This window comes from Odocoileus virginianus, chromosome 5 (genome assembly GCF_023699985.2).
Source record: "Odocoileus virginianus isolate 20LAN1187 ecotype Illinois chromosome 5, Ovbor_1.2, whole genome shotgun sequence".
NCBI classification, from domain to species: Eukaryota; Metazoa; Chordata; class Mammalia; order Artiodactyla; family Cervidae; genus Odocoileus; species Odocoileus virginianus.
Window position 1 is genome coordinate 11,321,674 of NC_069678.1, and position 22,025 is coordinate 11,343,698.

General features: G+C 47.8%; 1 protein-coding gene and 1 long non-coding RNA gene across 4 annotated transcripts; both read right to left on the bottom strand.

Annotated features, from left to right (window-relative positions):
• Positions 1–335: 335 nt before the first annotated feature.
• On the bottom strand, positions 336–10,067 carry UBE2Q1 (ubiquitin conjugating enzyme E2 Q1). The gene is made up of 13 exons (XM_070467428.1): positions 9,597–10,067; positions 7,260–7,364; positions 6,820–6,924; positions 6,185–6,235; positions 4,564–4,704; positions 4,266–4,350; positions 3,946–4,006; positions 3,694–3,784; positions 3,524–3,582; positions 3,394–3,442; positions 3,021–3,116; positions 2,609–2,675; positions 336–2,164 (listed from the first exon to the last, which is right to left on the bottom strand). Exons 1-13 carry the CDS (start codon positions 9,921–9,923, stop codon positions 2,133–2,135), a joined length of 1,269 nt encoding a protein of 422 aa, XP_070323529.1. The 5' UTR covers positions 9,924–10,067; the 3' UTR covers positions 336–2,132.
• A 4,498-nt stretch (positions 10,068–14,565) lies between these two features.
• Positions 14,566–22,009, bottom strand: LOC139035138 (uncharacterized). 3 transcript variants are annotated; one of them, XR_011487670.1, is made up of 4 exons: positions 21,801–22,009; positions 21,484–21,554; positions 21,107–21,243; positions 14,566–16,126 (listed from the first exon to the last, which is right to left on the bottom strand). It is a non-coding gene; the product is annotated as an uncharacterized lncRNA (long non-coding RNA). The 3 variants fall into 3 exon arrangements; XR_011487669.1 differs by lacking the exon at positions 14,566–16,126 and adding an exon at positions 16,654–17,154 and having other exon boundaries at positions 21,801–22,007; XR_011487671.1 differs by lacking the exon at positions 14,566–16,126 and adding an exon at positions 17,162–17,824.
• Between the last annotated feature and the right edge of the window lie 16 nt (positions 22,010–22,025).

The window sequence follows — 22,025 nt, forward strand, 5'->3', positions numbered from 1 at the left end:
TGGGAGCTGCCATGTTCAAACAGCTGCCAGCTGTTCAAACCTTGTGTGGGACACAGATATACACTTGGTAAGATAAGGTTTGTTTCCTTTCTCTTCGCCTTCTTGGCAAAACACTGGTTCCGGATGATGCAGCCCTTCTTTTTTCCCTTAACCGTGTAACTTCATTAGGAGCCTAACATAATGTCATAGAAAGGACTGCTAGGTTTGACAAGAAAAGTGGAAGATTTTCTTGGAGAGTTGCTGTTTATATAGCTATAGCGCACAAGAGCTGGTGCTTCCCTTTACATCAGGTGAATGTGACCCCCCATTCTTTAATAATAATTTGATTAGAGCCAAACTATTTAAATAATTTTATTTGTTCCATCCTTTGGTAGATGAGAAAAATACATTACAAAATACATTGTACAGAGGACAGCTCACAGCACACATCACTAAAAACACAACCTATAGTACGTTCCAGCCAGGGCTGGTGATAAGTTCAGAAAAAAGGCAGAGGCTTTGAGAACTAGATTTCAGCTCCATGAAATGAGTTTCCCTGTGGGTGCTTGCCCTCTTTATCTCCACCTCAGCTTAAATGAGCTCCCTGTACCAGGTGGGTGTAGTAGGGTTAGAGCAGCGTTGAGTGGTTCTGGTGAACTCTGTGTCCACTTGAATCAGCAAGACATGAAAATCCCTTAGTTGGGGGCGGGGGCTGGGGGGAGTGACCGAAGTTAAAATAGCTGTGTCAAAGCATACAACTCTCGCATCCTAGAGGTTTCAGATGGCTGTGCTAAGTCTGAGCTAAGACACGTCCTCACTTGGCCATCCTTGGCCTCTGGCGTTTGTCACCATCCGGTCCGGCCCCTAGGCAGGTCCCAGGAGGCTGTCTCTGGCCCCGAGCAAGCTCATGGACCAGAAGGGGCAGGCAGCACACCTGTCCTTACACAGCAGGGACAGACCCAGCACTGACAGGTCAGCCCATGGATGTGCCTCCACAGCGGTTCTGAGCCTGAGTGGGGCACACAGGTAGACAGACCAAACCCCTTAAAGCTAATCCTTTCCAGTAGGACCCACGTTATGAAAGTGCCTTAAAAGAATTCAGTCTCCAAACAACTTACTTCGGAGCTCTGCCTGGTTTCTGTGTTAAGAATAAATGAAGGAAGAGACAGGAGGAGCAGCAACAGAGCTTCCAACCATTGCCCTTCAGTGCCACTTCCTGGGAGCGGGGACCAGTGAACACGAATGGTAGCTACGGAGCCTGTTGCTGAGATCAGGACCACATACATGCTTGAGACTGTGGCCCCATCCCTATTCAGTTCATTTAAAAGTAGTTCTGTGAAGCAGTCTCTTAGGCCTCCTTGTTATTTTTCTAAGAAATTTGAAAACATCTGTGACTAGAAATCTTTAAAGAGTAAGGGTCATCATTTTGGCCTGCTTTGTGGTTCAGCAGGCTGAGCTCTGCCTTCCCAGGAGGTACAAGTCTGGTCACTCCAGAGCCCCTCAGGCTGAGGCAGGCATGTGCTTCAGCTCCACCATTCTCTGGCTTGAGCAGCGAAGTGCAGCCCCTCATGGCTCCCAAAGCCACAGTGAACCTGGTACCTCTCCCCCCACTGCTCAAGGAATTCAGGGGATGGGGGAAGGGTAAGGTATGGAAATAAAAATAAAGATGAGTCAAGACCAGCGTCTTCAAATTAACAAACTGTAATTGTTTTCCCAAAGATACATTTTTTTTTCATACACATCCATCATACACTGTAACCAAAAAAAGCAGTGTACATGAAATAAGAGAAAATAAATTAAAAATCCATAGCATAGGTAAGGAGGCTCTAGTCTGGAGCACAGCTGAGTTTCCAGCAATATAAGGAGGCTCGAAAGTTTCTTTTATAAGAATGCCTGCTAGCAAGGGTTCCAGCCAGGTGGTTGGTTGGTCTGTAAGTCAGTCTTGAGTACTTGAAACAGTTCTGTGTGTGTTTTTTGTTTTTTTTTTCCTTAGCGTTTAGAATAGCCATCATTGTCCTGCAATAGGCAGAGCTATCACGTCCAGGAAAAATGAGGGAGGGAACCACAGAGGCAGCGTGAGATCCAAATACAGCATTCAAAGGTAATTGGTCCAGTGGTGCCTGGGGAAGGAGGAAGGGAATGGCACTCCTGGGTTAGCCATCTTCCTTTGGGGGTGTGTACCAGCCTGCAAAGAAATGGAAGAAAACGGTGAGGTGGAGGCTGTTTTGCACACCCTCCTAGCCCGAATCTCTGAAGATACCTCCAGGGTCAAAGGTGAAAAGACTCTGGAAAGGGCCTGCTGGTGCAGGGAGAGAAGGTCTATGGGCAGGTGAGGAACCGCCTACTTGGAGACTGTGAGCAAAGGGAGAATGACAACACCAGTGAGGTGAGACTGCTCCCGGGCGGCAGGCAGGTGGGGCGGCGCCCAGTCTACCCGTGCCCTGACTGCCACTGCTCTTACTGGAGGAGGTGGCACTCGTCACCCTCCACCTCACTGAATTCCTTGGAGAAGAGGAGCAGGTGCCGTGCTAACAGGTGGAAAAAACCAAAAGGGGTTCTTGCTGTTTGGGTGGATGGAAACCTCGGGCTTGGCAAAGGTCCGAATCACAGGTCGTGGCTCCAGCCTCACCGTTTTTTTCGTGGATCTGCACCAAGGACTTGTAGGACTGCTGTGCTCTTGTCAGGCTGTATTGAGACTGGGAGAGAAAGCCACCAGATCAGGCTACCGGACAAGCCCAGCTGTGGCCTTGCTGCCGCCCAGAGACCCAGCTCCCAGCATCTTGCTCTCCTGATAGACTAAGCACCGTCCGCCTGGGGGACCCACAGGGTGCACTCCCCGAGCTTTCCCCTTCCAGACCTGCACCCTCCCCAGAGGCTTAGGCTGCTTTGAGGCCAAGGCCCTGCTTTGTTCCATGCAGGTGCGCTAGGCCCACGGGGATGACGGGGATGACGCTGCGGCTCTGTCCCACTGTGGCCTCCTAGTGGCCCTAACTGTACGCGGCTCCCACCAGTCCCACCAGGTCGGGGGCTGGGCTCCTTACTTTGTTGGCTCCAAACTGCACTCGTGCTTTTCCCTTCACCAGTGTGGCACTGATCTGCATAATCACTGACTCTATTGAGTAGGCACTGCTCCAGCCCTAAGTAACAATGTGGGCAGAGTAAACGAGTCAGCAGACTTTCCAGAGAAACCCGATGCTTGTTCTCCAGAGAGCAGCTGCAGCCATGGAAGGGCCCCTGCCCTTCACTCCCAGAACAGCCATCACCCATTTGCCCAGGTCAGTGGGTGCAGGCCCTGCCATGCAGAATGAAAGGGCCATTTATCCCCATCACCCAACCCTTGGTGGGAGGGTGAGGGGTAAAGGTCAGCCTAGCCCTGCCCAGGCCAGCCAGGCAAAGAATGAGAGACAGGCTCACCTGCTTAGTGAGAAGTTCCATGCAGATGGCACCTCCACCCAGAACATACCTGCAGAAGAAAGGTTGGTTAGCTGTGCCTGGCAAAAGCTCCCCAACCCTTCCTCCCCTCTGCCCTTGCTGGGCCACTCACCCTCCAGAGAGGACTGGAGACACAACCCTGACAAACGGCGGGTCAAAGGGGAAGTTATCCTGAAGGAGAGACAGAGGCAGCCATCAGGGAGGGAAGGTGAGGGCCCTCTGCAGTGCTGGAAGGTGGGAAGGATGCCTACGCCCGCGAGGGACCGGAAAGGAAGGACTTACTTTAAAAGAAAAGTTAAGTAGGATGAAGTCGGCTCCTTCTTTCTCTTTGAGGATCTGGAGATCATTGTGCAAAGCGCTGTCCTGGTCAACTCTAGGAAGCAACCAGTTTAGGCTCAGCTCTGGGTCTAACTCAGAAGCCTTGAGGCTGCCACTGCCCACACCTGCTCCCGGGATGGCTGGCCCTGGAGACTCCCACCACAGAGACTTCACTCATTACTCAAGTTCCTTTCCAATCCCACAGTCCCCACTTACTTGAGGAGTTTGACATTCCAATCATACAGACTGTCATTCACGAGTTCGACTGCATAGTTTCCTGAAGGAGGGAAGAAGGATGTTATCAGATGATGGTCCCAGTGTAAGTGGGACCCGATGCAGATCCCTAGCCCAGGCTGAGAAGAAGAAAAGGTCAAAGGCTCCAGGTTCATCCCACATAGACATGCATCCAATCTAAGCCACTATGAGGGGTGTTCCATCCTTGGCCTAAAAACTTGGTCAGCATCCCTGTATCTGCTGCTGCCACCATGTCCTTTCTGAAAAGCTCATGTTCAGACCCCTCTATGAGGCAAACTTACCACCTTTGAAACTCTGTGATCGGTATATATCCCTGAGCTCCTTCATCAGCCGGTCAGTAGCCTGCACCGAGCCAGATACCGCACCCTACAAAGGAGACACGGAGGACAGAACATCTCACAGTCGTGTGCTAGGCTTGAGGGGCAGGCCGGCAGTATGCCCCAGAGTTGGGCAAGGATGAGGCTCACTGATAATCCACGCCAAAGAGGCTGCTATTTCCACCCTGACACCTGATGGCCTACCACCTCCCAGCCAGCACCAGCCAACCCCTCCGCCCAGCTTCTCCTAGAGGGCACGTACATTTAAGTAATCTTGCCTCTGGTTCTTTTTAATTTTCTCTAGTATGGCCAAGTTTTCTTTTCCGATGCCATCATCTTCAGATTTCTTGCCCTCAGCTGGCTCTTCTTCTTTCATCTCATAGTGATCTAGGTCTTCTGTGTCCTAGGGGGATGTGTGGGGTAGGAGTGGGATAAAAGAAAGCAAGCAACACGCATTGTGGAGAAGGGCTTTTCCCTTCTCCAGTCCCATTATGACTTAGAGCTGCAGGTGGAGGAAGACAGACAGCTGCAGTCTATCTGGCAGTCAAGTGAGTACAATACCCTTTCCACTGCTGGAAAGCTCCCAGCCCCACTCCCTTCACAATCTAAAAGACGAGGCAAATCTCTCCTATTCAGTTCTCAAGCTGCAGGGCTAAGAAAAGGTCTAGGGAAAGCAAGCAAAGACTCGGCTTTCTTGTTCCCTAGACCTACCCTGGCCCAACTATCCCTACAGCTCTCCTTTGGCAGCACAAACTCTTCCTTAATTCCTAGAATGACTTTGGCCTGACACTGTGACTCAAAGCTCATGTTTCATCAGGTGACTTCTGTACCCAGGAGTTCCCAGGACTCCAGGTCTAAGGGAGAAACATCCTGCCTTCCCAAGTGCAGGGACTGAGGAGATAGGCAGAGGTACCCACTGCCAAAATGGAAATAAGGAAGGGGGTCCAGAATGCAGAGGGCAGAGGTCAAGAACAGAACCAGCCCCTATTCACCCTGCTCGAAGTGAGGAACTAGTTCATTGTACATGGGGAGGAGCCCATATCAGCCAGACTTTGGAGGGCTGTCTGCATCTGACAGGAGAATGTTTCATGTATCCTGCGCCCTCTGTGCAGTTTAAGACCCTGACAAATTTACAGAAGCTGCAGAACCTAGGATGCAGAGAACAATGTAATCATGTTCTCCTCTCTCTGGCAGGATATGGTGATACCAATTTCCTAATTATTATATTAGTTGCTGAGATGCTAGACACACTAGCTCATTTAGTTCTTATAACCACCATGACATTATTTTACCATTACTCCCATACTACAAATGAGAATGCTGAGGTCCAGGTGAGGTTATCATGCCCACAAAGTCGTACAACTCTTAATAGAACTAAGATGCACATCAAATTTGGCCTGGCCCTGAAGTTCAAGTTCTTAACCAAGTTGTTTTTAGAGTATCACCAATCATTTAGCACTTATGTACTGAATGGAGGCTTTCACATGCAATGCCTTATTTAAAGACAACCCTATGTAGTAGATATTAACATCCCATTTTATAAATAAGAAAACTGCAGAAGTTGTACTTTAGTAGAATAGGTAAAATCCCCCAATCAAGAGAGCTGGAAGATAGAAGATGCAAGCTCAGGTCTGACTACAAAGCCATCCAGGTTAACACAGTGACTATTTAGTGTAAACAGATTTGCACTTATCTATCTTCGGCGATTGGACATGGGTGCCCTGTCTCTACTACACTGCTGCCCCCCCAGGTCAGTACATCTGTCTTTATTCATTTGGTATTTCTCTCTACCCAGGTCCAGACTGGAGCTCTGTACATAGCAGGCTCTCAAAGCTGCTGACCAAAAGAAAGGCCTACCAGTACTGTCTTGGGTATAAGCCTACCTCAGGCATCTCTTCATCTTCATCTTCTGAAGACACGTCTTCCTGTGTACACTGCAGTGGGGAGGGAAAAGATGGAGGTCAGACCTTGGCGGCTTCCTAGAACGCAGCCTCTGACCCACTCCCCTGAGCCTCTGGGTGTGGAAGCTGTGCACCTGCCCATAAGGCTACCAGCCTCCCCGCCAGTCAGAACTGTGCGGAAGCGACAGTCCAGGGAATGACTTCACCACCAGGGCACTACACGCCAACCAGTGAGAGAAGCACAATGGCTGTTTCTGCCACCTAACTCACAAATCCCTGTTTAATCTCCCCAAGAACCCCTGTACTCAATCATCTCTAGACTGAATTGCATTCTCGGACCTTAACACAGGGCCTCAGTCCCCAATGGTCACCTACTGCTAACGGTAAACCCCCCCCGAGGGATGACCTTGCCCAGGAGAGAGTTTGATCAGAGGGGTGAAGTTATGGGTGCCCATTTAGCTAGATTCCGAACATCTGGAGGAGAGGCCAAGTCATGGTATGTGTACATGTCTGGAGTAGCACTGGAGAGAAACTTCTGCAGGTTCACCTCAATTAACATGTATTTCCTGAGTGCTGTTTGTGGGGGTAACAGGGTTCAAAGCCCCTCAGGTGCTCACCTGCTCGGCTGGCAAGGGCTGATCCAGCATCTCCACATCTGGATGCTGAGGGAGGTTATAGAGTTTACACAGGTCGGAGATGATCCTCTTCAGATGCTGCAATAGCTGGGGTAGGGGATCACAGTGACATCAAACACTCCTTCCCCACCCCAATACCGAGAGGTACACGGGTGAGCTCTTATCTCAGCCCCCAAATTAGTACCAAATTCTCTAGAACTCACAGACCATAGGGCTGTGGGGAAGAGCTTACGGGACGAATCCTGGGTCAGGTGCAGGGCTCTCCCTGTGGCTTCAGGAAGCAACTCCCCTAGGACGTCTGCCTCAAATGTTCAGGCTACTGCACCACCCACTTTCCAGACACATGTTTCACAGGATGTTTTCATGGCATGGGTCTCACAGGAGGAAAATGCACTCCCTCCTCAACACCTTGGCCCCCTCACCAGAGTATTCCCTTTCTTTATGTCCACCAGCCTCTCCAAGACAGCAGCCAAGTTAGGGTCATCGGACTCCACTGACCAGATGGGGGGCACCGCAGGGTATGACTCCTAAGGGGGGAAGAGCAGGGAGAGCAGTCAGGACAGGAGACTCTGGGGAAAGCTAGGTTTTGCCTGCCTTCCATGCCCCAAGACTCCTAGTCCCTTTGCTCTCCACCATCCACCCCCTTCCCCCAACACACATATACAAGCCCAGCTCAGCAGGCAGGTTCCCAACAAATCCCAGACCAGGAGAAAGAAGTCCCTGCGATGACCCTTCCCAAGAAGCCTGGCGCTTTTCTTTCAAGAGTAAACATCAGAGGAGCCGCACAGCCGAACTGTGCTGACAGTGAGCATGGTTTCCCACCTCCCGCGTTGCCTCAACAAGCTCCAGACCTTAAGTTCTCCCACACCCAACACCCAGGCCTCCGACCCTCCTCAATCAGTGGAGGAAAGGATCGCCTCATCACAATCAGACGGGCAGAAAAAAACCAGAGACCACAGATTACTTTCATTTTAGCTAGGGACGGAGGAATCAAAAACTAGATTATGTCTCTAAAACCTGAAAGTAAAAGGGTGGCAGGAAGAATCTTCCCACTCCACTCCTAACAGAACCCCTCAAAGGCCACTTCTCCCCACCTCTCCTTTGGGAACCTGCCACCCTCTCAGTCCAGGCGTAGGCTGTAGGGCTCCACATGGCAGGCTGGGAGAAAGAAGCCTACGCTGCTAACATTCCCAGCATTCTTGAGCCGTGGTGCCAAATGCAGCCTGACCAGACTCCCCCTCTGCCCAAATCAAGGGGGCCAGTTCACACCAAGTCTTCTTTATAGTGGTCACAGGGAGTCTCAGAATCTTCTAAACTAACCTCTTTCCAGGGACAAAGACAGTAGATGGCCTCTGGCAACTGGGAAGGCAAGTAGAAGGGGGCAAACCTACCCTTAAGGAATTGAAAGCGTAATTCAGGTAAGGAATCAATCCCAGAAGTTTCCACATATGGCAAGGGAACCTCCTAAAAAGGTCTTAAACTCTGCCACTGCTCTAATCCTCAATCCTGGAGGAAAACAAATTATCAAAGATGCTCAAGTCGTCAGCTCACAGAGCCACACCTAGTCCTTCAATCTTGACTTTTTAGTATGAAAAAAAGTGAGAGAGGAAAATGGAACACGTGAGTTTTGGTGGGGCACCATCCAACCCAAGCTGAGGCTTGCCTCACCAAACCTTGACCTGGTTTGATACAAGAAAGGGATAGTAAACAAGAACCATGTGAATTGAATTCAGGCCCCCAAGTGCCACACAATTCACAAGTCTTTCTCCAGACTACTCCCACTTGCAGTGTGCCTGCCTGAATAAAGTACTGTCCCCTGGCTCACTACCCGGTGCTCCCAGCAGGGTCAACACTACCACACTAGGTGGTATCATTCATTTTAAGTGCCATACCACGCAGTATCAGGTATTCCCAGATTACCAGACGCCAACCCTATTCACAGAATGTTTGAGGATAGCCTAGGCAGGAGACCTGTAAGGTGTTTCCCAGCCCCGCACATCTAGGATGGAATGATGCTCACTGGGAGAAAAGGAACTGTCACCACTCAGAACAAATGAGATTGCCCTTGCACATCTCCATCATTATCAGGAAAGGTAACAACCCAGGGCAACTGGAGATATCCAAAGGGAACAGGATGGGAGTGGCAGCTACCAGCTGGGGCAAAAGGAGGAGAGTTAGAGGTTACACCAGAATAAAAGGCAATCCAAAGGAGAGTAAGCAAAGGAGTCGGTGAATCGCAAACTATCACTGGTAAAATTCAGAGAGGAAGAGGGGCTGAATGAGACACCTGGGCAGGGATCTCACAGGTGGCAACGTACTAAATGAAAGGTACTGCTGAGAAGGGGGAAATCACTGAAATCTACAGAATTCCAAGCCAGGTCCTTCCACCTGAAGTCAATGTAGAGGCTTGGAACCTTGGAGGGTGGGGGGGCCGCGGGGAAGAGGGCCATTCCCAGATGTCAAGAAAAGTCGTGAAGTAACCAAAATGAGCCAAAATGATGAACCTTGCGATGTGGGTGGGTAATAGAAAGGGGTAGTCGAGGCGCCATATGTCAGGGTGTCCCTGACTATGAAGGATAGAGATTCTGGGTACATGGCAGAATCTCAAGCGTCAGAAACAAGTGCAACCTGAAGAAAAAGAGCCGAACCCCGAGAGGGGATTCGGCCTCTCAGGTCTTTCGAGACCAAAAAGCTGTGTGGGGTGATTCCGAGTCCCAGACAAGAGGACCCCAGAGACACGCACGCGAGGGGGTCCTCACCGTGATGTTGCAGTGGATGCGGACGGGATCCCCAGGCACCGACCCCCGTGAGGGGAGATGCGGTCCGGGCGCGGCCCCCGCCCCGGCCCCTCCGGCCCCAGCCAGCAGGAACTCGCAGCTCAGCTCGTCCAGGCAGGCGCTGGCAATGCGGAAGCGCTCGTGGCCGCGGTGGAAGATGGACTCGAGCAGCTTCAGCTCCCGCCTCAGGCAGGGCCCCGGCCCCGGGCCCCCCCCCGGGCCGCCCCCGGCCCCCGGCGCCGCCCCCTGGCCCCCCAGCTGCTGCCCCGGCCCCGGCTGCTGCTGCCCCTGCGGCTGCGGCTGCTGCATCCTCCGCTCCGCTCCGCTCCGGGGCCGGCGGGCCGGGAGCCTCCGGCCTCCGCTCCGGGCTCCGCCGCCGCCGCCGCCGCCGCCGCGGTCCGCACTTCCTGATCCCCCCTTCGCCAAGATGGCGCCGCCGCCACCTCCGGGACAGTGCCCCCCCCTCCGCTCGCCGGCCCCCCCCGCCGCCGGAAGCCGCGTGCCCCTCCTCCTCCTCCTCTTCGGCGGCCCCGCCTCCGTCCCCGTCACGTGACCTCACTGCTCCGACCTCCTTCACGTGACACCTCTCTCCTTCCCGCCCCCTTGTTCTGTACAACCACCCTCCACATGTGACCCGGGGCTTCGGGCTCGCCGCCTTCAGCGTCTCAGTGCGTGTTTACGTACGGCGTGCGTGCGTGCTAGAGCCCTCGCCGGCGAGCCCCTCTCACGTGACCCGGCGCCTCGTGCTCCCAGGGGCTACCTGCGCGGGACCGTGTTTCCTGCTCTGGGCCTTTCTTCCCCCCACCCGGAGCCGTGGTGAATATGCAGGGCTCTCAGTGAGCAGAGAAGAAAGAGGGAGGGCTGCGGTCGCCTATGTATCATCTCTATTCTGCACCCACCCGCCTGTCCTTGGCGCACGGTCCCCGAGGCTCTGTTCCCTTGGGGCCACGCTGAAATGTGGAGGGGCGTGTGATTGGGGAAGGAGCCAGGGACCCAGTTACAGGAGGTTTGGGTTGCCATCCCGGATGTTTTGTGACCTTGGGTTAGCCACCTTCCCTGAGTTTTCTCATCTGTGCAGTGATTTTGATGAGGATGCTAATGCTTGCTTTGCCTGCTCCCGAGGGGTGGATGCGAGGAGATCGCAGAGTGACCGCTGGTCAATGCTGTACGACGGGTAGTCGATAGCTGACTCTTCGCGCTTATCAGTCCCTTTGGGTCTGAACGTGGGTCGGGGAGGGACAACACACGCTTCCTCTGCAGGGTCACGGAAGGAGGACGTCACTAGTCTAAACCTTTAACCCGGCAATAAAATGAAAGGAGACCACAATCCCAGTCCAAAGTCTTATCGGGCTTGTCGCAGTGGTCCTGGCATAGCCGGTGTAGGCGGCAGTGCTTCCAGGGCCTCGCTAGGTGGCACTATCACAAAGGACAAAGCTGGCTGAGGTTCCAGAGATCCGTAGTTGGCGTTCCTCTTCCAAGGGCAGGTGTTAGCCCAGGTATGGCCTGCTGGGTTCTACCGAGCCAACTCGGCGCTTGAGCAGCTGGCCAGATTGCTGCCTTCTCCTTTCACTTGGACTAAAATGAGTTAGCCTTTGTGGGAACTTGACTGTGCACCTTGATGCTTTGTTCTGGGCTACTCATTTATGTTGTCAGTGGAGGTTGGTAAAGGCCTTCATTGGCTAAATTGGGTTCCGGGTATTCAAAGATGATCTATCTCCTTTTGGGAGATTGGACAGTTAGCTACATGTCACTTTTATGAATGTGCAAATTGGGAGCATAAAAGGCTGTGCTAAGAATTCCTGTTAATTGAAGTATATTCAGTATCTCGTGTTAACCTGTAATAGAAAATGATGGGGGGAAAAATTGGGTTGGCCAAAATGTTCGCTGGAGTTTTTCTGTAACATTGTATGGAGAAACATGAACCAACTTTTTGGCCAGCCCGATATATACGTGTTCAGTCGCCCAGTTGTGTCTGACTCGTAGTGACCCATGGACTGCAGCAAGCTAGGCCTCCCTGTCCCTCACCATCTTCTGGAGTTTGCCCAGGAGTTTGCCCAAGTTCATGCCCATTGCATGGGTCATGGCATCCAGCCATCTCTGGACCCTCTGACACCCTCTCTTATGCCCTCAAACCAATTCCTCAGGAGTGGCAAGCCACCTGAGTATACTTGTGGTGAGAACGTCATGAACAGTATAAAAGGTCAAAAAGATATGACACCAAAAGATGAGTGTAACTGAGTCACTTTGTTGTACATCTGAAACTAACACAGTATTGTAAATCAACTAAAATCAATTTTTTTAAAGTCCCGTTTATTGAACACTTCCTAAGTCAGGGTGTTCTGCAAATCTTTCTAAACACTACCCTTCCCTTCCCAACAACATTATAAAGGAAGCATTTTTATCCCTGTCTTACAATCGGGAAAAGGAGGGATTACCCAAGGATTTACAGCTAGTAAGCAGAGTTCCTGAGCATGTCTCCAAAGTCCATGCCTCACCCCTCTCTGCCTTCCTCTGATGCTTTCTCAAGAAGTTTTCACATGTTGCTAACACCAACCCTTACCCAAGGAAATCACAAATGCTGCTATTTGGAAGATCCTGACTTCCTTTATAATACTGGTTTTATTTCTGCCATACTGAGTGAAGTAAGTCAGAGAAAAACAAATATGGTGTATCAATGCATGTATAATGCATATATATGGAACCTAGAAAGATGGTACTGATGACCCATATTTTATGAAGAGTTTTAATTAGAGGAAAACAATATGATGAGACGGTCTCATGGTTTTGCAGACTCCCAAGTCCCCAGGGAGGAAACTCAAGTCAGGGTCACTGGGATGAGATCTGTCACTTCCTCTGCTGGTGTCTTCAGCATTTCAGCTCTCTGGCCAGGAGAGTGCTCTGGCATCCAAAAGCCCAGTGGGGAGTGATTTCTGGTGTTCTGCTGATATGTGTAGGGCAAGGGCATTAGAAGTAGAAAGGAAGTTACAGATATGTTCATTTAATGAACATTTGGGTGCTGGGGAACAGGAGTGAATAAAACAACAACAACAACAACAAAAATTCCTGCCCTTGGAACTTACGTTCTGTTGGTGGACATAGACATGATAAAGGGAGAGTTGATAAAGCAAACTCACATAGAGAAGAACAAATACATCCTAATCACCTATGACATGTGATGCACTGAGGATGCAGCATTGAATGAGACAGACTCAGTCTTCACCTTTCCCATGCATTCAGCCTGGGAGAAAGTCAGATAAATTCATAAATTGTTTTGTTACACATTCAACCACTTAATTGTAACTGTGGTAAGTGCCTCAAAGCGTAAGACTAGAGATCTGGGAAGGCTTTCCTGAACAAGTGACATGTTAAATTCTGAAGGATAGTAGAATTAACTAAAGGAGGAAGGACTGGACACTGAGCAGAAGAGACAGCATGTGTAGAGATACTGAGGTAGAACCATGGCAAGTTGGAGAAACAGAAAGAAGGCTTGTGATTAGGGTGAGGAAGAGACAGTGGTGTAGCTAAGCTAGACAGGGGTTAAATCTTGGGCTTTAGGATGGAGGAAGATAAAAATGTCAGAATTTTGAGAAGCTCTAGATGCCTGGGTAACTAATAGTAGTAGCGCTAACAGCAAGGCTTCTCAAAGGACAGCTAAGTTTTGTGGGAGAGGTGGAGAGTTGGGTTACAAACACATCAAGTGTGTAGAGGGAGGGGGATGTGGACAATCTTCTGGACATCCAGTGGAGTGTGGGTTCTGAGTGTGGGAAAGAGGCAGAGCCATAGGTGTTAACTGGAGAATCAGCTACAGCTCTCCTTCGAACTAGGCCATAAAGCGGGGAAGCACAGCTGAGTGGGCAGAGCACAGACTGGGGAGTCGGACAGAACTGGGTTTAGATTTGAACTTCTCTGCTTTGGTACCTATGTGACCCTGGGCAAGTCATTTAATTTTTGTGAAATGCAGTTTCCTTATCTGTAAAACAGTATGACACTCTGTCTTGCACTGTGCATCATTGTGTCAGTGTAGATGATATGGGCAATGTAAGATGATGAACACATCTTACAGTGCTGGGCACATAGCACGTTTCTTGCTCGCTCACTTCAGTCATGTCTGACTCTGTGACCCTATGGACTGTAGCCTGTCAGGCTCCTCTGTCCATGGGGATTCTCCAGGCAAGAATACTGGAGTGGATTGCCATGCCCTTCTCCAGGGAATCTTCCTGACCAGGGATCGAACCCTTGTTAGATTTATTTCTTGCATAATAAATCACTCTTTATTTAATTCTCTTGCATTGGCAGGTGGATTCTTTACTACTAGTGCCACCTGGGAAGACCATAAATATATAGCAGTAGACAAACAGTATCCCAGTTCTCATGGTACTAACATTCTAAGTGCAAGGAGTTATACAATAAACAAATGAATAATAACCAGAGGACTATCAGACTGGCAGGGTCACGTGGGAGGGAATGACTGGGGGTTATTTTAAATCCAGTAGTCAGCGAAGGTCTCCCTAGGGAGTGGGGTTTGAGCTGATCTCTGATGAAGAGAAGGATGGCCTGGGAGGGCCTGGCAAAGAGCATTCCAGGAGAGACAGCCAACCTCCAAGACCCTGAGAACGAAGGTGGTGTGACCTGGAAGCAGGAAGCTCATTATATACTGGCTGAGATCATGGGCTTCAAACCCCAGCTCTGCCAGTTGCTAAAGGTGTGACCTTCAGCAAGTTACTTAGCCTGACATGCTTCTCTTTCAGCATCTGTAACACGGAAACCATAATAGTACTTACCTTATAAGACTGTTGGGAGGATTAAGTGAGAAAACATGAAAAGTGCTCAGTCCAGTGCACACAGTAAGAGCTCATTTATAAAAAAAAATAGAGGATCAGCATACCTTGAGTCTCGTGAAAGACAAGAAGGAGGGAGCAGGAGATGAGGCCAGTGAAGAATAGAGACCACAGCAATTTGCTGAGTTTTATTCAAAGTGCAGTGGGAAACAGTTGAAAGATTTTAAGCAGGGAGTAGCATGATCTGATTTAAAATATTAAAAGATCACTTTGGGGAATTCCATGATGGTCGAGTGGTTAGGACTTGGTGCTTTCACTGCCGTGGGCCCAGGTTTGATTTTGATGCCTTGTAGGGGAATTAGACATGCAGCATGGTGCGTGTGCACACGCATGTGTGCGTGCACGCACACACACACACACATACACAGCCTTAAAAAAAAAGATCACTCTGGCTGCTCTATGGAAAATGAATTGTGAAGATTTTTTTTTTCTCCAAAAGGTCATGTGTTTTCAGAGTGAACAGATGCACTTATTTGGGGCAGAGTGAACAGTTTTCTCCTTTGACTTGCTCCCAGAAGCATAGCATTTTGTCACCAACTCAGCAAACACGTCCTGAGGACTTGCTCTTTGCCAGGAACTGTATTAAACACAGGGGATGCAGAGACAAAGAAGCTAGTTCCCTGTGGGGAGAGCCTACCTTGATTCCTGGCTCCTCACATGACCACTGCTACTCACTTTATCATTTTTGTTGTGTTTCTTGCTCCTGCTCCAGTGCAGTTCAGTTCAGTCACTCAGTTGTGTCTGACTCTTTGTGACCCCATGGACTGCAACACGCCAGGCTTCCTTGTCCATCACCATCTCCCAGAGTTTGCTCAAACTCTTGTTTGTCAAGTCGTTGATGTCATCCAACCATCTCATGCTCTGTTGTCCCCTTCTCCTCCTGCCTTCAATCTTTCCCAGCATCAGGGTCTTCTCAAATGAGTCAGTTTTTCACATCAGGTGGCCAAAATATTGGAGCTTCAGCATCAGTCATTCCAATGGATATTCAGGGCTGATTTCCTTTAGGATTGACTGGTTTGATCTCCTTGCAGTCCAAGGGACTCTCAAAAGTCTTCTCCAGCACCACAGTTTAAAAGCATCAATTCTTTGGCGCTCAGCTTTCTTATTGGTTCAACTCCCACATGTACACAAGACTACTGGAAAAACCGTAGCTTTGACTAGATGGACCTTTGTCAGCAAAGAAATGTCTCTGCTTTTTAATATGCTGTCAAGGTTGGTCATAGCTTTCCTTCCAAGGAGCAAGTGTCTTTTAATTTCATGGCTGCAGTCACCATCTGCAGCGATTTTGGAGCCCAAGAACATAAAGTCTGTCACTATTTCCATTGTTTCCCCGTCTATTTGCCATTAAGTGATGGGACTGGATGCCATGATCTTAGTTTTTTGAAAGTTGAATTTTAAGACAGCTTTTTCACTCTCCTCTTTCACTTTCATCAAGAGGCTCTTTAGTTCCTCCTCGCTTTCTGCCGTAAGGGTGGTGTCATCTTCATATGTGAAGTTATTGATATTTCTCCTGGCAATCTTGATTCCAGCTTGTGCTTCATCCAGCCTGGCATTTCGTATGATGTACTCTGCGTATAAGTTAAATAAGCAGGGTGACAATATACAGCCTTACTCCTTTTCCAGTTGCTCTTTGGAACACATAGTAATGGATGAAGTGGAACCAGGTATAATCAACTGTAATACAATGTGAAAAATGCAATAAGAGGGATGAAGGAGGGTAAAGGTCTTGAAGGGAGCTAATAGTCAGGATTAACTCCCAAGAAAGTGTGTGAAAGTACTAAGAGAAGTTACTTAGATGGAAATGGGGGGGGGGGTGTTTTTAAAGAACTGGTCCTAAAGTAGGAGGTTGGGCAGAAAGGCCTAAGACAAAGGAGGAATGACTGAGAGGCAGGGAAGAATAAAAGGAAGGGGTCAGCACAGGCAAGCTTATAGAGGTGTTGATCATAGGTGCTTTAGCCTGGAGCCCCAGGGTCACTCTAATACTATCAGTCCTTCTGGAGCTCATTTCAGCAATAAATGATTAAATAATAAGAAAATTTAAAAAACCTTTGACTCAGCATTTTCACTTGGAAACTATTAAAGGTGTGTGCAAACATTTACCCATAATGGGATACTATGCAGCTATTAAAAATAGTTACTAAATATTTGATCAAATAGATTGACATAAAACTATTTTATTTATTTATTTATTTTTTATTAGTTGGAGGCTAATTACTTCACAATATTGTAGTGGTTTTTGTCATACATTGACATGAATCAGCCATGGATATACTGACATGGAGAGAGCTTTCAGAAATAGTACATGAAAAGTGAAGGCTGTGGGAACCTTGGTAGCCTAGTGGTTAGGACTCAGTGCGTTCACTCCATGGGCCTGGGGTTCAATCCCTGGACAAGGAACTAAGATCCCACAAGCTTCCTGGTGCAGCCCAAAATAAAGAAATTAAATTAAAAAAAGAAGGCCACAAAGCTATTTTACAGTGTGCTCCTTTTTAATAAGTAAATGGAAACACATATATTTGTATACTAAAAACATGAACAAGAATGTTCAAAGTGGTGTTATTTTTAATAGTCTGAAATAGAAGACAACCCAAATGTCTATCAGTGGTAAAATGGATAAACAGTGGTGCATTTATACAATGGAATCCTCTGTAGCAATGAAGATGATGAACTACAACTGCATTCAACAATGCTCTTGATTCTCACTATTGAAAAAAAAATACAAAAGATTATGATTCTATTTATATAAAATTCAGCAGGCAAAGTTAATCTATGTTGTTATGTCAGAATAGTACTTACTTTTTTGGTCATTAAAAAAAATTGTTAGAAATTACCCATAACATACAATTTACCATTTTAACCATTTTAAAGTGTACAGTTCAGTGACATGTACTACATTCACAAAGTTGGGTAACCATTACCTCTCTCTAGTTCCTGAACTTCAAGCAGTACATGTTAGGGAGTCACTCTCTATTCCTCCTTCCCCCTGTTTTTGAAGAAGGTGGAATAAAGCCTGGCAGGGAATATAGTGGGGGGCTTCTGAATATTGCTAACATTCTCTCTTTTTAAAAATCTGGGTGGGAGTTACAAGGCTGTGTTCATGTTGTGAAATTTTATCTAGTTGTACACTTACGATTTATATGCTTTTTGCACGTATATCTAAGTGAAAAAGTTAAGTTGCTTCAGTCGTGTCCAGCTCTTTGTGACCCTATGGACTGTAGCCCACAAGGCTCCTCTGTCCAGGGGATTCTTCAGGCAAGAATACTGCTGTGGGTTGCTATTTCCTCCTTCAGGGGATCTTCCAGACCCAGGGATTGAACCCAAATCTGTTACATCTCTTGCATTGGCAGGCAGGTTCTTTACCACTAGTGCTACCTGGGAAGACAGTTATATCTAAGTACATATAGATAATTGGGTGTATACACACACACACACACACACGCACACACACACATACAGATATGTGTATATATATATATGAAATGCAAACATTGTTTTTTTTCCTAAGAGGTAAGATTATGAATCTAGTTTGTGTTTTGCTAATTTGTGTTTTCCAATTGCTCTTCATAGATTTGCATTACTCTGGTAATAAAGTTTTAAACTTAAAGTATCCTAAATAGAGAAATAACATTGTAATGTTATTGCCAACATCCGTTGGATCATCGAAAAAGTGAGTTCCGGAAAAACATCTACTTCAGCTTTATTGACTACGCCAAAGCCTTTGACAGTGTGGATCACAACAAACTGTGGAAAATTCTTAAAGAGATGGGATTACCAGACCACCTGACCTGCCTCCTAAGAAATTTGTATGCAGGTCAAGAAACAACAGAACTGTACATGGAATAACAGACTGGTTCCAAATCGGGAAAGGAGTACATCAAGGCTATATATTGTCACCCGGCTTATTTAACTTATATGCAGAGTACATCATGCAAAATGCCAGGGTGGATGAAGCACAAGCTGGAATCAAGATTGCCAGGAGAAATATCAATAACCTCACATATGCAGATGACACCACCCTTATGGCAGAAAGCAAAGAGAAACTAAAGAGCCTCTTGATGAAAGTGAAAGAGGAGAGTGAAAAAGTTGGCTTAAAACTCAGCCATCTTAAAAATCTTAAAACTAAGATCATGGCATCTGGTCCCATCACTTAATGGCAAATAGATGGGGAGACAATGGAAACAGTGACAGACTTTATTTTGGGGGGCTCCAAAATCACTGCAGATGGTGACTGCAGCCATGAAATTAAGATGCTTGCTCCTTGGAAGAAAAGCTATGACCAACCTAGACAGCATATTAAAAAGCAGAGATATTACTTTGCCAACAAAGGTCCGTCTAGTCAAAGCTATGGTTTTTCCAGTAGTCATGTATGGATGTGAGAGTTGGACTATAAAGAAAGCTGAGTGCTGAAAAATTGATGCTTTTGAACTGTGGTATTGGAGAAGACTCTTGAAAGTCCCTTGGACTGCAAGGAGATCAAACCAGTCAATCCTAAAGGAAATCAGTCCTGAATATTCATTGGAAGGACTGATACTGAAGTTTGAAGTCCAATACTTTGGCCACCTGATGCAAAGAACTAACTCCTTGGAAAAGACTGATGCTGGGAAAGATTGAAGGTGGGAAGAGAAAGGGGATGACAGAGCATGAAATGGTTGGATGGCATCAGTGACTCAATGGGCATGAGTTTGAGTAAGCTCTGGGAGTTGGTGATGGACAAGTAAGCCTGGCGTGCTGCAGTCCATGGGTCACAAAGAGTCAGACATGATGAGTGACTGAACTGACTGAACTGAACATTGTAATGCCTTTCCAAAAAAAATGTTCCTCACCATCAGAGGCCTTGGGTGTGTCCCACCAAAACCTTGCCTGTTCACTGTTTTGCCTGAGGACTGATACTCCTACATGTATCCATCACCTTGTGTGGTTCTCGGCCTGTCCTCTTTTCCTGGTAGATATGGGAGGGGTGTGTGTGGAGGCATGAAGGAGGCAGGAAGGGTGTTCCAGCTCTCCTCCACCACTGGGTGGTTGTGCTCAGAGGACTCGGAACAAAAGCTGAGAAATTTTAAAAGAAAAGGTAGAGGCCAAGGCGAACAAGCTGCCCGAACTGACCAGAAAGGAGCATCAGGGAGTGACCGAGGGCCTCAAGGAAGCAAATGACTTTCCAGTCTGTCAATACAGAGACAAGCAGCCACTCGAGAGAGAGACTTTCATAAAAGAAGACTTTTGCAGCCTTCTTCTATCACCCAGCATTCACTGAAAGAAGAAAGTACTGAGCACTATCTACATGTAATGCTCCGTGTCTCTCTTTTAGGAGTTTGAAATGCCTTTTAGCCACCTTGTCTTATTGGCTTTCTCATCTTTCAAATCTCAATTTTCATCTCTACCCCTTCCAGGCTCTCAGGCACTATGAACCTCTCTCTCATCCATACTTCCAAAGCACCGTGTTTACACTCTTCTAGATCAACCACCACATGGTGTCACAAGTCTTTGCCACCAAACTATGATCTCCTTAGTAGCTGGGACTAAGTCTTTTTGATCACCACATCTTTGATAACTAAACAGTAGATACCCAACAATTGATCTGAATTGTTGAAGGCAGAGGGGTCAGGGAGGGAAGTCTTCTTCCCACCCTTGACCCGTTTCCCAAGTGGACTGACTACACACATTCCTTCCCTTTTTCGTAAGGCTTTTGTTCTCCACTTCTTTCCTTGGTTCTAAGATTTCTTGAATTCTTAAGAGATGATAACATGTTTGCACATGTATATGCCCTGGAGCTTGTGGTGCAGATTTATGGCCACTTCCACATGCTTTGGGCTTCCCTGGTAGCTCAGATGATAAAGAATCTGCCTGCAATGGAAGAGACCTGAGTTCTATCCCCAAGTCGGGAAGATCCCCTGGAGAAGGGAATGACAACCCACTCCAGTATTCTTACCTGGAGAATTCTATGGACAGACCATGGGGTGGCAGACAGTCGGACACAACTGAGCGACTAACACTTTCACTTTCTTTCCATGTACCTTATGGAGACTGTAGTCATCCCACATCCTCTCTAGCCCTTTGCTGATACTTGTTTTGCTTTTCCTTCTCAATTCCAGGAACTAAGTACATGTATATACATTGCTTTTGGCTGAGCTTTTAGAGAGGAATTTTTCTCTACATGTTAAAAGATTTCAGTCCTGTACCAACCCTTTGGCTTATCTGTTGAACCCTCACAATATGCCAGGCACTGTGCTGGTTCAAAATCTAGGAGGAGAGATAGCTACCACCTTATATTGATTTATTTACTCATTTATCATCCTCTGGAAACATGTCTCAGGGCACCTGACCTAATCTTTGGTCAGGCATAGCTTCCTTAAGGAACTGATGTTTCTGCCAGGTGTTCAAAGTAGACAGTGGCTGACAGGAAATGGGAGAAAACAGAATCAAGGGAACTGAATGTTTAAAAGGCCCTGAAGCATGGAGGATGGGTCCAGTAGTTAAGATTTAGTGCTCCCAATGCAGGGGGCCTGGGTTCCCTCCCTGGTCAGGGAACTAAATCCCGCATGTCACAGCTAAGATCCCACACACAGCAATGGAGACCCAGTGCAGCCAAATAAATTTAAAAATAAAAGAAAGAAAAAGAAAAGGTTTATTTAAAAAATAAATAAATAAAGATATTACCATGAGGAGTGTGGGGCTGCAGGTACTGGCCCAGAGAAGGTTGAAGGAGTCGGCAGAGCTGGAACAAGACAGTGCCTTGATGTATGATAAGGCTGCTTTAGTCAGGAATCTTTTGGTTGAAACTGAAAAAAATCCACCTAAGAAAAAAGGGAAGCCTTTATTGGCTCAGAAGTTAAAAGTTCGGGGCTTTTAAGATCAAAGATGTCATTGAGTTTTGACACCTCTCTCTGTCTCATCTTTGCTTCCCTTTGTGTTAGCTTCATTCTTGGGCTGGTTTCTATGAAATTATCCTCTGATTCCCCCTTGTCACACAGAAGTCAAAGACTGGAGAGGAACAGAATGTGGGTGAGAAAGGCTAATTGATAAGGGCCACTTACCCTTCCACTCTTGAAGGTCACCTTCTTTTCAGATGTCCACATGTCCCCACCTTAGATCCCCTGGATGCCTTCTGTGGAGGTATGGAAGGGAACAGATGAAGGGATTCTGTCTCTAGACTCCAAATTGTTTGCTTTCTTAAAATAGCAAACCTACAGTCCTCCCTCTCATTCTCTAAGGGCCTAAGTGCATTTTCTTGGCTGCATCCTCAGCCTTCCCAGGAAGCAGGGGCATTTGGGTTTGGTAAGAGAAAAAAAAGAAGGTGAGACCCAGAAACTCTTTTTGACTTCCACTCCCCTCATTCTGGGGATGTCCTGACCTGTTTGTCTTACTTGCGCTTTCTTCCTGAGCCTTTTCAGGCCCTTCCAGGTCCTGCCTCAACTTTGGGGTTTCAGAACTCCTCCACCGTCTGGTGAGCCATCCTTTTTCCTCCTCACGCACACTCTAACTAAGCAGGACCAGCAGAAGAATACCCCACCCAGGGACCCCTTTTATTCTGAGCTCTGGCGCTTCCGCCTCCGGGGCGGAGACTCCTCCCCCTCAC